Source organism: Eulemur rufifrons, chromosome 1 (assembly GCF_041146395.1).
Source record: "Eulemur rufifrons isolate Redbay chromosome 1, OSU_ERuf_1, whole genome shotgun sequence".
Lineage (NCBI taxonomy): Eukaryota > Metazoa > Chordata > Mammalia > Primates > Lemuridae > Eulemur > Eulemur rufifrons.
This window is the reverse complement of record NC_090983.1, coordinates 62,655,556-62,672,646: the sequence shown is the minus strand read 5'-3', so window position 1 is coordinate 62,672,646 and position 17,091 is coordinate 62,655,556. Positions and strand designations below refer to the sequence as shown.

At 33.2% G+C, this 17,091-nt stretch overlaps 1 protein-coding gene across 1 annotated transcript in view; it reads right to left on the bottom strand.

The window, feature by feature from the left end:
* KCNH7 (potassium voltage-gated channel subfamily H member 7) overlaps window positions 1–17,091 on the bottom strand; it is a 472,286-nt gene that overhangs the window by 148,360 nt on the left and 306,835 nt on the right. Inside the window, exon 3 of the mRNA XM_069472001.1 lies at window positions 13,326–13,481. Within this exon, the coding sequence (XP_069328102.1) occupies window positions 13,326–13,481 (156 nt within the window). The remainder of the gene's footprint in view (window positions 1–13,325; window positions 13,482–17,091) is intronic.

Genomic DNA, 17,091 nt, shown 5'->3' with positions numbered 1-17,091 from the left:
GGTCAGTGGCTAGAGCCACCCCATGGGAAAGGCCGTAACCTTGGGTAAGGAAGTTCCTTGCCCGTGACAACAATATCCAGGGAGGGGCAGAGCTGTGTATCCGCAGCAGATGTTTCCAGCAGCTGGGCTGTCCCAGTCCAGAGGAAGGTGTCTGGGCTCAGTGCCCAGTACAGATAGGGAGAAATAGACACCTTTTGTTACGAAAAAATTATGATCTCAGTTAAGTCTACTATCAGCTATTATTACACAAAATAAAGATGTGTGAATTATTATCAATGTACCTTTCTAAAGTCAGAGTACTTACAAGTCTGATACTTAAATCGTCAGCCTTAAAATCAGTGTCAGAATTTTCTCCAGCCAGATAACCACTGATGTGCAGAGAAACATGACTTTAATTCCTGAATCAGAGAGAGCAAAAGACCAAGTTTGATGGGAAAAATAGGGAAGATGATTAACACATCTCCCTTGTCTTTTTAGGGAAAAAATTTTCATAGAGGCACTGTGGAAGGACATGAATCTTGCTTATTCCTACATATATAAGCAGGTATATGATGCTGCCTATAAGCTGCTAGAACAACAGAGGATATTGTCAAAAAAGGCTGTAGTTAGCATCTAGACTAGGAAAAAGTAAGGTTCAGTGTGAACTCAGTACTAACCAAGTGGCTACCCTGATGAGTGGGTGACCAGCCAGTGTAGCCAGTGCAGTCCTGGTTTTAGTGGTAACAGAAGATCACCAGGAGACCCACTGACCTAGTAAACCTGAAGCTAAACATGGGGCGCCTTAAAGGAGTAGATGTGATCAGTAATGCCTTGAAAGACCAAGAATGCTGTGACATTTCCTAGGGCAATGAATACCAGAGAAAAAGCAAGATCTTACAATAAAGCAGTAAGTGTGGAACCAAATCGTAATCTTGAAGTAATGTGAGACAGTAGGTGGAGGGAAGGGGAATGTCAGTGGAGCAGCAAGGCCTGAGAACAATCACTGGTGATGCTGCACCAGAGAACTTCTGTGGACACGCTCACAAATGTTGATGATATCTGAGCCACACTGCTCATGACCTGGCCAGTCACCATGAGAGCAAAGAAGCAGAAAACATGCTTTTGAATAAAGAAGATAAGACAGAAGACAGGACAAAGTCCTTTTAGCCACTCAGGGTTAAAGTCCCTCACTGAGGAGGGATTGGGATTTAAAGCAAATACCACAGCATTGTATAGACCTAATTAGGTTTCTTTGTGCTTAAAGTAACTACTTAATCAATGCATGAATTTTGTTTCTCTTTGATAGATTTCTTCCTTTTCCAAATGTCAAGTTGAAGACTCCAATGAAAGTCCCGTGGAAGCGTTAATGTCTTAATCTAGACTGATCCTGGATGATCATAGAGTCATCACATTGACTGGGACTCTGTTGATGGAGCGTTCCAAACACAAATGAGACAGACACTAGTTACCCAAATACTGTATGAATAGAGACTGTCCCTGATTTGTATTTTGTTAGGTTACAGAATCTTTCAAATCGAGAGCTCTCTGGGTTGGATATGCCAATTTGAGCATTCATTGACAATCATTGTTAATGAAGAGATAATGCATAATTTTTTTCAACCTCTAGCAATTTTCTTGATCCTAGAAATACATACTTTGTCCAAATCCTAGGGTGAAAACATGACATAAACTTGATTACAACTATGACTTACCTTTACCCAGATTTCTTTTTGCAACATCATCACGGTTCCTTTTTCTATATCAAATTTAATCTTTATAAAGAGGAAACTTCCAAACACATGATAAGAGTAAACATTAGTTCCAATTAAATTGGAACTTCAATTAAATTCATCTGAATAATAGATTGTTTCCATAGTAATGCTCACTGAGTGGGAAAATATATTGCTATGACAGCTCTTCATCTCTGAATAAAGAATGACTTTCAGCTCCCGTGGAGAATAGTATAAACATGGTGAAAGCCCTTTAATAAACAAGCTACACAGAAAATTTCTTTGTTTCTTAGTTTGAGGTCTAAAACATACATACAAATTTGCTAGAGTAATGTAGCTATTGAGGTAAATGTAATTTCATGTGTCAATTATCCAGAGTATTGAGCCCAAAGCATAAAAATACATTTTTAGCTGCTTAAATTAGCTAGATAATTGCCCATATTATCAACTATATTTTGTGCATTTAGACTTAGCTTCAGTTGAAGCTTTTAAAATGATTCAAAATTTTATATTACTAATCCTAAAGGGAAAATTCTATTTGATTTGGACAGTGTAATTGTAATCTTTTCAGAGATAATGGAATCTCCTTTACAGTACCTTTATAAGATTAAATGAAAAAGTTCACTTCTGAAAATTGCTGTGAGAATAAGATACTATAGAAATTTGAATTTGTTTTATTATATTTTTTACATTTTTTCACTTAAAGTTTATTTTTATACTTTTATCTAAACATTAATTAATTTAGACCATGGGCTTCAAACTTTTGTGGCCATCAGAAGTTTGTTAAAACGGATTGCTGAATTTATGTGTTTCTGAATTAGTTGTTCTGGTGTAGGACTTGCATTTCAAACATGTTGCAAGCTGATGGTCTCACACTTAATCACTGACTTAGGTGATCTGAGTAATGCTCATTCAGTAGGAAAAAAATAATTATTCAATAGGAAAATAACTTATTTATGTATTCTACAAATATATATTAGATACTTACTATTTGCAAAATATTAGAAATATATGAAAGAAAATACAATGCCCCTACTATGAAGTAAAACTGAAGAATTACTGGTCACTTCAAGTATGTTAGGTGTTCTCCAGTTTTCCAAAGCCCTCACCTCTCTCTGTATTTTTATTTCTGCCCATTTTCATTCATGTATGTTACTTGTTTCCTAGTCAAACAGGTGTGACCAATGTGGTGGTAGAGACAGGTCTGAGGTACCATGATGTCATTTATATCTATCTGCCTGGGTGAGTTAAGAATGTTCCACAGGTGAAGAGTCCTTTGGAATGGGTATGCTAGAGGAATTAAAGCATTTTAGCAGAGGGGACACCATGTTATACAAATAAGGTGACATAAAATAAATGGTGGTTTCAAGGAAGCCCTGCTGAAATGTGGGATATGATTGGAGATATGGCTGAAGAAGTATCAGCAGACATACCATGGTAGGTCTTTTGTGTTATGCATGTACGGGCATTGGAGTTTTATATATTTAGGCAATAGAGAACCATTGTAAAGGATATACAGTGGAGTATTAGGATTTGATGTACAGTAGTATGGCATGCAATCCTGAGGAAAACAAGTTGAAAGCAGGAGTATCAATTATGAGATTATTACATCAGTCCAAGAAAGATGCACTGAGGCTCTGAGTAGGGCAATACAGTGGCCTAGGTGGCAAAAATATTTAAGAGGTGATTGATAGACTTTGACAACCCTTTGGTTGGGAGAAGAGAAGATGAGAGAACAGGAGAAGTTTAGCATGATGCCCAGGTTTCTGGCTTGGGTGGCTTGGATGATGACTCCATTCATGACAAATAAAAGGAAGAGTTTTTCATGGGATAGGATGGACAGTAGTTGGAGATGGGAAGACAACTGCTAGCTTGAAATGCTTAATCTTTCAGAAATACTAAAATCTCCTAAAGGAGATGTTTAGTGGATAGTTGGATTTATGAGGTTGTAAGTAATGGGAAAAGTCTGAAGAAAGGTATGGAATGGAGATACTGATCTGTGAGAGGGTCTCTACTCTGCAGATAATGGATGAGTTGGCTTTATCAGAACATTTAGAGAGGATGACTAAGAAGAGAGGAATACTAACAGCAGCTCCCGGGGAGAAACAAATAGTGTTTAAGAGTAAGAGGAACAAGCAAATGGTACTGAAATAGCTGTTACAGAGATTGAAATACATGAGAAGGGAGAGAAGGGATCTGACTTAACAAGGTACATTCAACATAGCGTTGTAGAGAGCACGTCGTAGACAGTTCATTTTAATGGGCTAAGGAATGAAGGAAGTAGTGGAAACAAGTGAGTGTGTGGAAAATCCAGATGCCTATAGGAAGAGACAAGAACCATGAAGAAAGCCAGGTGTACACAAAAAAGAGAGGCAAGGAACACAGCAAACTGGAACGTGCATATCCTATCTAAGGGGGTGGCCAGGATTCTGTTCCAGCTCATCGGGACCATGTGAGATGTGTAACTGGATACTCATATTTTTAAAAAATAAGCCAGATATCTTAATTTTTATGTGTCATCTTCCATTTTTCAAACGTTGGCAACAGATTCTACTAATGAAAACTTTAAGAAATATGAGGTGCTATAAACAAAATGTGTCTACTGCAGTGTAGGCTGTTTTTTCTCAGCAGCATCAGTATGAGCGACAGAGAAGGGAGCCAGTAGAAAGCCTTGGTGAGAGAGGGGCCATTGGTGAAGACAGACTCTGAAGGAACGGAGGAGGGCAGGGGCCGCAAGGGGAGATGTGAGCTTCAGTTAGGATTTGAGCTCCACCAGCCGGTGAGATGTGTTTGTCCAGGGTAGGCTGATTAAAGACTTTCTCCTGCCCAAGGCCCTCCCTCCCTGCTCTGAGGCTTAGGAGGTGAGGTTGTCTGTGGGGGAACAAAGGAATGGATTTGAGGGCAGAGTCATGAGAAGCCTGGTGAAGGTCTGCAATTCTTGCTAAGAGAAAAGGCTGAAGAATTTGGGGAAAAAATGTATCTGATGTGTAGTTTTGATATGCAGTATAATCATTTATTAACTGGGTAAAATTCATTCTATTTCTGAGACTAAAGAAAACTTAACTCAGGCCTATTTCCTAATAGGAAATGCCTAAATTTGATAAATATTTCATTGACTTTTGACAGTGATAGCACCAGTAAATTATTTATTACTAAACATAAATTGTTTAGTAACTTATTAAATTACTAAATTTAAATAAAAGTATTTGAAATTGATAGGAAGATTGAAAATGTTATTAGTTAAAATGTATTTGGAGATACAAGTTTAAAGTCAACTTTCATAGTGGCTCAAACTGACTTTGGTTTTAAAACAAGATAAAAACAGAATGCATTCATTTTCTGTTTGGATATCTATTGTTATATCAAGATTTTGGCTTAATTTAGATTCTCCTAACCCCCTCAAGAAATGTTCAGAGTCTCTCTGATGTTTTGTAAAGAAAAAAAGGAAAAAAAAGAAAAAAGAAAGAAATATTTAGAGTTAAAATGTGTGTGTGTGTGTATGCATGTGTGAACCAGAGTGTGATACTAGATTTATGCTATACAACAGAAGAAATGTGAAATTCAAATATACTTTGCAATAATTTAAAATGAAACTTAAAACATATTTAAAACAGTAAAAGTGAAAACCTCTTATACTTGAAGATAATTAACTTAGCTATTAATAAATGTAAACAAGAATACATAATTTGCCTTCCATCCTTTATAAATATTTCCTAGAACCAAATAGTAGAACAGAAGAAAAGAGAACACATATTTTTTCTATTGCTATGAGCTCCTTTAGATGTGGCCCCCTATAGTTGGTAGGAAAAATACAATTTTCTCTTTCATTCTGTATCATTTCTATTTTTTAGATTGTAGAATTTTTATAGAAGTCATCAATAAGAAAAAAAGTAAAATTATGTCTTTTATCTGATATTTGTGTTTATTATGTAGCAATTAATTGGCTCAATTGTGCAGTATTTATCAATTTGATAGTTAGACCTATCGAAATAACACTTTGTTCTGTATTTGCTTCATTCCAGGGGACATAAGTCATCTATTTGTGGCTGGTTCTATATCTTCTACAGAAAATAAATTTGTGAAGAATTAGGTCTTCCCAGAGAAAGCTGCTCACTTTTTTTGTGTAGAGTTCCTGACCCTGAATGAAACTAGATATTTATACTGAGAAATGATTCACCACTTCATTCAATACACAACAAGTCTCTGGGTTTCCAGAATTTACTCAGCCCAATATATCATAATCCCTTTTTATAATCCATCTTTTCTATTGTGTATTTAGCTCTTTTTCTTTTCTTTAATCTTCTCAGTCTAATACTTCACTTTTTTTAACCCGTGCTTCTTGTGTTGTCACTTCACATTTTTTCCTTTATTTTCTGTACATTTCAGGAGAGGAAGTTATATTTACAGAAACCCACATCTTGTCAAACAAATAATAATGTTTTCCTTATGATTTTCACTTAAATTCTACCACTCTGGGACATGCACACACACACACACATTTACATAATTATAAACACTTTAGATAAAAGATTAAGAATTGATTAAAGAGAAATGCCAGTTTAAAATTTGCTTTTATGAGTAACATCATAAACTTCTTTGTAATCGTACTTCTATTTTAAGTGATACAAAAGCTTGAACTTGGACTGTAGGTCTCGAAGTAATGATATTACTATTTGGAAGGTTAAGATGTATCTGCTAAAAGAAGTGTATCAGAATTTGATTTTCTTTTCTTTCTTTCTTCCTTTTTTATTTTATTTTTTAGTGGTTACCTCTAGAACAACGTTTGGAATAGCCAATATAATTGTTTTACACTGGTAGTAAAATTTTACTTTAAGAAAAAAAAATCAGCAGGGGTTTTCAAAAGATGAGAAATAATATGAAGTAGAAATTGGATGGTAGCAGAAGCTACCAAGCATAATTGATCTCTCTAACTTTCCTGCTTGATTTAACAATCAATTCTTCAAGAACTGACACCAAATAAAGGGAAATCTAGACAATATAATGACAGAAGGGTGTAATCAAAACCAATATGCAGGTTGTAAATAATGGGCTTTGTAATGCTCTGGGAACAATTTTGTCTGCATAGTTGTACTCTCTCCAGTGATTCTCTGTATGAGTGACAGCTGCAGCATAGGGAAACCACTCATGTTCACAAAATAAGGAGAAGAATCTCTACTGCATTTGTTATGGCTTGCACATGAAATGCTATTTTAATCACAGCATAAAGTTGCATAGATTGTGTATTATATCCTGGGAGCCACTGTATAGATTATCTTTTATTCAGGAAACCATTCTCCATTTGCATTTCAGTTTTAAATGAACACATTATTTTTAAAAAATTCCCCTTCTCTGCCATGATGCTGATACACCCCTCCCTTTTTCAGTTCCATCCAATTTGATGGACTGTGCAAGACAACTATTCTATTGGAATAACAAAGAATTTGAGAAGACAACAAAGAAACTAAACTAGGCATCCCCCCCAAAACAAATTACCTTATTGATATTCATAACAGAAATTGAGGCTGACATTAGCTAAACAAAGTGTACTCTTAGGAGTCATTCAATAATGACTGAATTTTTTAGTGGAAAATATAACAAAATTGAAATCATCATCAACTTCAAGGAACAAGGTTTTGAGATAAGAATAGTTTTTTACAGTAGTTCAATTTTGTTTCCAAATATGTCACCTGGAAGATTGATGATTCTGATAGAGTTTTCTCTAAGTGTGATATTGTTCAGGGTAAAACATTCAGAATATTGGAATCATGTTCCATTAATGTATTTGTCCCAAGATTGCTATAATAGAACATTATACTATCATTTAGATATAACCTAAGGAAGTAATTAATACTATCAGCTGATTTAGTATTATACTTAGGTTTGCAAAACAGGCCTTTGGGAACACGGTTTTTCCTTTATATATGTTTTGATATCTGAATCTATATACAATATAAGAATTTTTTTCAAAAATTAAAGTTTTGTGATAAGGCTTCCAGCTTCCCATGGATAATGACAAATATCTAAGTTCCATTTTCCTCGCAGACCGTCCTAAACCCATAGAGATCAATAAGGGGGACTAGGCAAATAGAAGTACCCATAAACCATGCTCACAGAGTAACTAGAGAAAGAGACCTTGCAAACTTTAATTTTCATGTAGGTGGGGAAATAAACATCTAAGACCAGCAAAATTGGCTCAGGAGAGCACACAGCAATAGAAAGTCAAACAGAGGCTAAATGAAAAAAGAGAAGTACAGAAGTCTCCTTGGAATGATGGGACAACATACCAAATGAGTTCCTCAGAAGAAGGCCCCACACTAAGAAATACTGAGAGCAGGTCTGTGATATGAATAGTCAGAGCACCAGTTACTGGAGAGACAATAGAAGGGGCTTAAAAAGTACATAAGACCCCAGATACCAAAATCACTTACAAAGGACAATCAGACAGGTTGGCATCAGACTTCTTGTCAGCAACAGTTGATGCAAGGAAAGAAAAGAACAATCTCCACAGATTTCCAAAGCAATAAGATGTGGGCCAAATACTACATTCTGTCTACCTAGGCTGTCCTTCAAATGTCATGACGAAAGAAAAATAGTGTAGAACATGAAAAAATTGTGAAAATATTTTACTCAAAAACCTTTCCTGGAAAGGATAAACTTTATTTAAGAAGTTTGGGGAAACATTGACAAAAGATGGGTATAAGCATTGAATACATTCCACTAGAAATTTAATACTAAAACAAAAATGAGAAGTATATACATATTACATACTTTAAAATCTAGAAATACCACAACCAAATGAAGGGAGAAGGAGAAAAATATAAATAAGCTCATTGAATGCCTTATCAGTAATAGATAGGAGTCAAACGATATCGTTTAAACTGATAGATTGAATGGCAGAGGAATAAGGGTACTTATGAGCACAAAGATAAACATTAAGAAATAAAATATTATTGACTAAAATTACATGGTGGGAAGGAAAGGAAAAGAATTATAAGCTAATTTTAGTCTTGCTCAAAGTACAGAATTAAAATACATTGAGAAAGAGGGAGGATTGAAGGACAAGATATAAAATTTTCTTATAAGGGTAACCACTAGAAAACAAAACAAATGTCCCCAAATACCAAAGAAAAAGCAAAAAGAGAATAGAACAAGTAAAAAATAGCAAAGAAAACATAATGAAACACTTTGAGAGTATATTTAACATAGAATGTTTTAGCACTAAGAAAGAAACATCAGTATCAATAAATGTCTACTATAGTTATCAATAAAATAAAAGTATTATTTTCTTATAAGCAACAAAGAAAAAACTCACTCTATATGAAAACTTCACACTATATAAAAGAAACACAATTAAAACAAAGACTACAAGGTGGCTTTAAAATACAGCAAGAAAATGGAAAAAAGAAAAGCCTCTAGTGTTGTAATTTAAGATGCAGTAGAATTTGCATGGTAATTATTAAATAAAAATTAAGATACCTTATAATGCTCAAGGCTAACTTACAGTACAATATAAAATTACTTGCATCAATATCTGTGAAAGGTGAACATCTATGAAATAAATAACAGCAGCAATATTCATAATATGGAAATTACAAGAGATATAAGGAGAAATAGAAATATTGTAATAATAGAAGATTTTCATACACTTTTTAAAAAATCAAGACACATCTGGAGGACAGAAAATAAGTAAGGATATAGAAGACAACATAATAATGAGGTAGAGTTTTAAAAAGTAGATATAAACTTTTATACCCTAATATTCTCTAATATCATCTTCTTTTCACATTCACATGAAACATTCATGAACATTGATCAAATAATAAACCAAGGCAAATCTTAGACAAAGGTGATATACAAATGGCATATTATGACTGGAAGATAATAGAAGCAGAAGTTTTTAACAAAGTAATAATAACTTTTTAAAAATACCTTTGTACTGGAAATTTTAAAACTCTCTATATTAAACAACTCTTGAATTAAAAACTAGAAAACAAAATGTGTATATTTTCTAGGAAAAAAACATAATGAAAACATTACATATCTGAATTCATAGAGTATAGCTTACATAGTGCTTAGAGAAAAATATACAGCCTTAAAATCATGTATCAAAAAATTCGAAGAATGAAAATAAACCAATGCAATAAAAAGATAAGAAAGTAGGCTTGTAAAAACTGAATTAATAAAGATAAAAGTAAAATTTTGTGAGTTTAAAAACTAATAGAAGTAATAAACCAATAAAAAGTTAGTTCTTTGGAAATAATATTATTAATTAAAATATTTATACCCCCATAATATTCTGAAATTTAAAAATAAAAAAAATTAAATGGAGAAAAAAATAAAAGAAATGAAAATTTTCAAGAAGTAAATAATTATAGGAACAGAGGAAATTTTTAAAATATCCTAAAAACCTACTTTGCACAATTCTACTAAAACAAATTTTAAAAATCTACATGAAATAAATAAGTTCTAGGGAAATAAAATTTAGCAAAACAGACACTAGTTAAGATTGATAATTTGAGTAGACCAATTTCTAAGGAAGAAAAAGAAATTTGTCAAAGAGCTACTCCACAAATAAGTACTAAAAATAATGACCTAGATGATGTCACAGGAGAATCACACCTAACTTTTAAAGTCTAGATAATCCCCAAACTATTTAAATGGTTCCATAGCATACAAAACAGAGAAGAAATTCCAAATGATTTTTGATGTAATTATAACATTGATACCAACACCTGAGAAAATTGCACATACATGGGCAAAAACTACAAACCAATCTCCCTAAAAAATACTGATGCAAAATGCTAAATTAATATTAGTTAAGAGAAACCAACAATATTTTTCAAAATGAAATGCATTGTGTCTAAATGTGCCTTCTTCCAGAGATACAAGAATGCTTCCATGTTAGTAACTCTGTTTATAAAATTTACCATAAAAATAAGGAAAAAAATAGCATACTCAGTTCCACAGATGCTTTTTATTTTTATTTTTTTTATTTTTATTTTTTTTATTTTTATTTATTTATTTATTTTTATTTTTTTATTTTATTTTTTTTATTTTGAGACAGAGTCTCACTCTGTTGCCCGGGCTAGAGTGCCGTGGCGTCAGCTTAACTCACAGCAACCTCAAACTCCTGCACTCAAGCAATCCTTCTGCCTCAGCCTCCCGAGTAGCTGGGACTACAGGCACGTGCCACCATGCCCATCTAATTTTTCCTATATATTTTTAGTTGTCCAGCTAATCTCTTTCTATTTTTTTTTATTGGAGACGGGGTCTCGCTCTTGCTCAGGCTGGTCTCGAACTCCTGAGCTCAAACGATCCTCCCGCCTCTGCCTCCCAGAGTGCTAGGATTACAGGCATGAGCCACGGCGCCCAGGCTCCACAGATGCTTAAAAAGAATTTTATAATTCTCAGTACCCATTCTTAATAAAAATAAGTAAATTGAAACTTCCTTAAAATTATAAAGCACACACGACTCAACCAACATGCCACCATTTGAATCAATGGTGGAATTGGAAACAACATCAGCATTCAAGCAAAGTCAAGGCCAAGGCATAATGATCAGCATTCATTTATTGTTAACGATACATTAGAGGTAATAGCTGGCTTATTTATTTATTTATTTATGACAGAGTCTCGCTCTGTCACCCTGGGTAGAGTACAGTGAGTGTCATTATAGCTCACTGCAACCTTAAACTCTTGGACTTTAAGTGATCCTCCTGCCTCAGCCTCCCGAGTAGCTGGGCCTACAGGCACATTACACCTAGCTAATTTTTCTATTTTTATTAGAGACGGGGTCTCACTCTTGCTTAGGCTGGTCTTGAACTCCTGAGCTCAAATAATCCTCCCACCGGCCTCCACTCTGGCCTCCCGGAGTGCTAGGATTACAGGCATGAACACTGTGCCAAGCCTAGCTGGCACATTCAGAGAAGAGAAAACTATTAAACATACAGAAATTAGGAAGGAAAATGTAAAACAATCTCTATTTTATATGATAGAATACTTGAAAAACTCATGAGAGTCAATGTACAAAACACTGAAAGCTAAGACAATTCATTAAGATGGATGTAAAATGAATATATTCAGAAAAAAATAGTTGCCTTTATAAGAAGATAGAACAAAAGAGAGGATCCCATACATAATAGCAGCAACAACAAAAAGTTAAATGCCAAGGAGCAAAGTGAACGAGTGAGGAAAATTTTAAAATACTCCAGAAAGACACAAAAATTGGACTTAAAAAATGAAAAAATATATATCATCTTCTTGGATAGAATGACTGAACATCATAAAGGGATGCATTCTCTTCAAGTTAATCTATACAAGTAATATGAATCCAGTAAAAATATTAAAAGGATTTATTATGGATCTAGAAAAGTTGTTTCTAAAGTTCATATGGAAAATTAATCAAGAAATAACCCAAAACCCCTGAAAATTATCATCAATCAAAAGGGAGCATACTATGTCATATATTAATTGTATATGTAAAACAGTATGATTGTGAAGGATAAATAAATCACAGAATAGAAAGTACAGAAATTGACTCAAGCATATAAGGAAGTTGAGTATGTAATAAAGGTGGCATCTTAAATTATTGGTGAAAAGATTGACTTTTTGATAAATGATGTTAGAATAATGAAAGCCATTGACAAAAAGATAAATTAACTGTATACCTTATACTATATGCCAACATAAACTTAAATGGAACACAGATCTTAAAATATGGAATTATATGAGTTCTAGGGAAAAAATGTGAATTTATTTTCAACCTTGGAGTGGTGAAAGCTTTTCTAATTATGACTCAAAACTCATAAGAAACAAAGAAAAAGGTTGATAAATTTAGCCACATTACAAAAAAAAAAAAAAAAACCCTTCTGCATAACAAAAATCACAAAAAACTAAAAGGCAAATTGTTTTCTGGGGAAGCTATTTGCAATTTATTTTACAAATTGATAACATAAAGAAAAATATAATAGAAAATGTGTATGAGAAATGGACAGTTCACAAAATAATAAATGTCCATACTGTTTAAATATATGAACTTCACTCATAATAAGAGAAATATAAACTAAAACTACTTGAGGTATTATAATTCTCACCTGTCATGACAAAAATCAAGACTGATTCACTCTGTGGCATGGCTTTGGGGAAAAGGGCTAACATATTGCTGTCGGAAGTGTCAAATGGTTCAAACCATATGAAAGGGAATTTGTCAGTATCTGAAAAGATTATATATACATTTTTCTTTAGACCCAGGAATCCCACTTATTGGACTATGTAAGATAACTTGTCCAAGAATATTCATATACATATATGAAAATACATATGCACAATTCATTCTGGCATTATGTGTGATAGCCAAAGTTTGGAAACTACTTAAATGTCCATCAGTAGGAGACTGGTGTGAATAAATTGTGGTATATCCAAGTCAAATGGCTTCTAAAGCAGCCAATAAATTCTGTAATGTGCCAAAGGGTAACATCAGCTATGGCTTACTTACATAAAACTATTTGACTTCAAATGTAAAGATATTTTGAGAACTGAATCAAAATGATGAATGTATTGAAATTACTACAGTAACAGACCATCAGGAGCATTGTACACATGTTGCCTTTTACTTACGGTTTACAGTTTTGACTGGTAATATTGGGTTTACCCTCTCTGGGGAGGCAGCATTTTTATCATCCGTCACATATTCAAAATTAATGATGAACATCATGGCCACGCCTTCTTGGTTTTTCACTGGAATTATGTGAGTGTTACAAATGAAAGTGGACCCTAAAGAGATGAAAAATGAGTATTAGTCAAAAATATACCTTTATTTTGAAATACCAGTAATGTTAAAATTGAAATACACTCTGTACAGAATTTCCTATCTTAAATGGTCATGGAAATTCAATAAAAATAATTTGATTTTTTAATTCACGGTTAATTGCATACATAAACTGTGCATAGGTTTTGCCAGAAGGACTTTAGAGGACAATTCACTTACTACTATATTGTACAAAAACAGAAATATCAAATCTCATTTGCTTTTACACCCATCCCTGTAATACTTAATATTTTTAAAAATATAAATTCTTTAACTTTCTAGAAATATAATTCTGAGCCTTTCCTTATATATTTTGGTTAAATCTAAATCTATTAAAATACATCTGTATAAACAATGAAGATATCTCACTTTGTGTGATCTTGATTTTAGCAATAAGCAAATTATGCCCTTTTTCTCTTCTTATTTCCTTGATATAAAATAGTAAATTATTGCCTCTATCTTACATATGTTCCAAAAATTCTTTCCTTTTTTATACAAAATGAGCACTGCTCAAATTATAATGGTTTTGTTTGGTTTTTAATCTGTTAGAAAGTAAGAACAAAATTTTGTCTATTTTATTGTGTTAATTTGATACCTTCAACTAAGATCATGATATTCTTCTAGAAGCAAAATTACACTGCTAATAAGATATACTTTATTGTAATCATCTGGAAAGGAAATGGACAAAGGGAAGACTCAGTTTATAATCAACCACCACTACCCATCCTCCAACAGAAACCCAAAGATCCAAGATTTAGAGCCCAGAGTTGGGAAGTTGACTTCTTTTAAGTCAATTGACTTCTAACCGAATCCTTGGAGCTGACTTCTAGTATTCCCTCAAAGCAGCTTGCTCAAATCTTTACCCTCTAAATATTAATATTTTCTTTAGTCAAGGTAATGGAAATCTCACAGGCTAAAGATTTGTCTGAGTTACAAATAAAGTACTGTATTTTTAAAATGCAAAACTTCAGACAGCATTCTTAATTATTCAGGAAATAGTGTCTATTTTGCTTTCTTTTCTCACAACTAGCTGAGACCATCTTGAATCTTGAGGAGAGTGATGGTTCAATATATAGGCAAGAGCAGGTTGGGAGCAAGGTTGGGCTGGCACGAAACGTCAGAAGGAGATGTGAGCAAGTGCCAGAACACTTGGAGGCTGGGACGAGGGACAATGGCAACAGTGAAGAGTGTAGTTGGGAGCCCTGCAAAGGCCAGGGGATACTGGTATTTCAAAATGGTGTCCTATGTAAGCTCTAAATATTAAAAACAAGTATGAGAATACGCTTTCCTTTCTTCTGATCCCTGAATATTGTTTACTGCTTCCAGAGCTGAGAACAAAAGCAATTATTGATATTGCTATAGCTTGAGGACTTCAAGCTATCAGAACACAGGAAAAACCTTTTGAGGGTGGGCCTAGACATCTAATTATTCATGAAATTGTTTCTATGAGTATATATGCTCTAATTTCCAAAGAATTGATTTACAAATACAATTTTAGAACACAGACTCTTTGTAAGTTGGGGATACCTATGTGCTATTAATAGTTATAATTCAGATTTTCAAATGTGAATAGCCTCTCAAATTTGAAATATGGAGGATTTTATTTATAACTAATTTCACATTTTCTATAAATGTGGCAATGGTTTTATAGATGTTGGAAAATATCCTTTAGGAATGGCATGCTTTACCTTCAGTTGTTAGCTATATCTTCTTTATTTATGGTAAATGCTTTTAGTATTAGTTTTATCAGAAAAACTTGTATATACAGGTAATTTTTGATGCATAATTTTAGTAGAATCAGAGATGATCATTTCATCTAGAAAAATAAATCTCTGAGGTTAGAACAGAAGACAATGAAACAAGAGATTTCACTTTATAATTTCTCTTTCTCAAACTATCTAATTTCACATTTTCTATGAATATGGCAATGATGTATAGATGTTAGAAAACATGCTTTAGTTAAGGCATGCTGCATCTTCATTTTTCAGCTATATCTTCAATTCATTTAATGAAACAGCTAGAGCACTTGTAACAGTTTCCATGGTAACAAACGGGATGACTTTAGTAAACAGAAAATAAACAATTTAAGACTCTTCCATTAGACCTAAAAATAGCAGAGCTTCAGGCCAGGCATCACAATACACACTGGTTAAACAGACAGTCTGAGGAGATGCTAGAAATAGCCATTATGTACTTACTTTCCTAATGAACCAAAATACATATTGATTTTACCACTTAAAACGACATTTCCTGGATCATTTAGAATATTATTGTGAATTTGCAGATTTGTTATTTAGCAGTTTCAAATCCTTCAACATTTGGAATATACTGTTGATTGTAAAACAAAACAGAAAACATGAGGTTTTGATAAATCAATCAATAAAAGATGTACGGATAGAGATCTAACAGTTTTGTAATAGAATAGAGTAATTTTGATTTCAGTAGTAAGGGGCAAAATCATGTCTTTCAATATAAATGCTTGTACATTTACTGTCTAGTACAAAACATCATAAAATTATAGTGTTTTAGAAAAAAGTTCACCTATATGCATTGGCTCCACAGCATATTAAATAAGTGTAATTAACCTGGTATTTATTACCCACTATCATTGCTTCCTGTAAGTTTCTATTAAGCAATATGTCTTCTCTGAAGTCAACTGAAGACTCCTATTTACATGCTTTTCTCTTTGGTTTGGTGATTTAATATCTCCATCAATCTTGCATAGCCTTCTGAAAGGCAGACTATGAAAGGAGATACATGGAATTTAGAAGAGGAGAAGAATAGAATACATTTTATAGAGCAAAAACATTTTAGCTTGCGTAATTATACAAACTCCAAGTTCTGTCAAGGTACTACTTTTGTAAAGTGACATTATCCTAAAAAGTTATTACAATGTGCTCCTACATATTTTTTTTTTATTGCAACATTAGGAGCAAGAGTGATGGAAACATAATCTAGCAAATATTAACCTAGCAATGAAGAAAAAATAGACATATTTAATACTGTAGAAATAAGAGAATTAAATCTAGAAAAAAGTTCAAATCTTTTTAAAATTAATCTTTCATTCGAATGACCTTGTTAAAACGAATCTTATATGCAAATAAAATTAACAGTGTTTGTTAAGGAGCCACTTACTTATAATAAAATCCATTATTTATAAAATTATACATGTAGTTGTACTAATATTAGTTAGACTCAGGTTCATTTTTGTGTTTTTTCTTCTGAATGAAAACATTCCTAAAGTGGGAAAGGCTGTTTAGGAGGAACAGTGCTCATTTTAATAAAATTTCTAGAATGTGTAAATTTTAACTGTAGCCATAGAGCAAGCAAACTCAAGGTAATCTGATTAATTATGAACATCATTCCTTTATTAATAAATTGGTGGCACACACCTAGCTGCATTTTAAAATAACATGCCGAGGGTGACAGGGTGAGACCCTGTCTCAGAAAAAAAAATGCCAGGACTCCCCATTTGAACTGCATTACATGTGTTTTATTTCACTGCCTGTGGTTTGTGTGCACAGGGCATACTGTGTTTTCCAGGAACAGTGTAGAAGCCAATGTAATTTAGCAGTG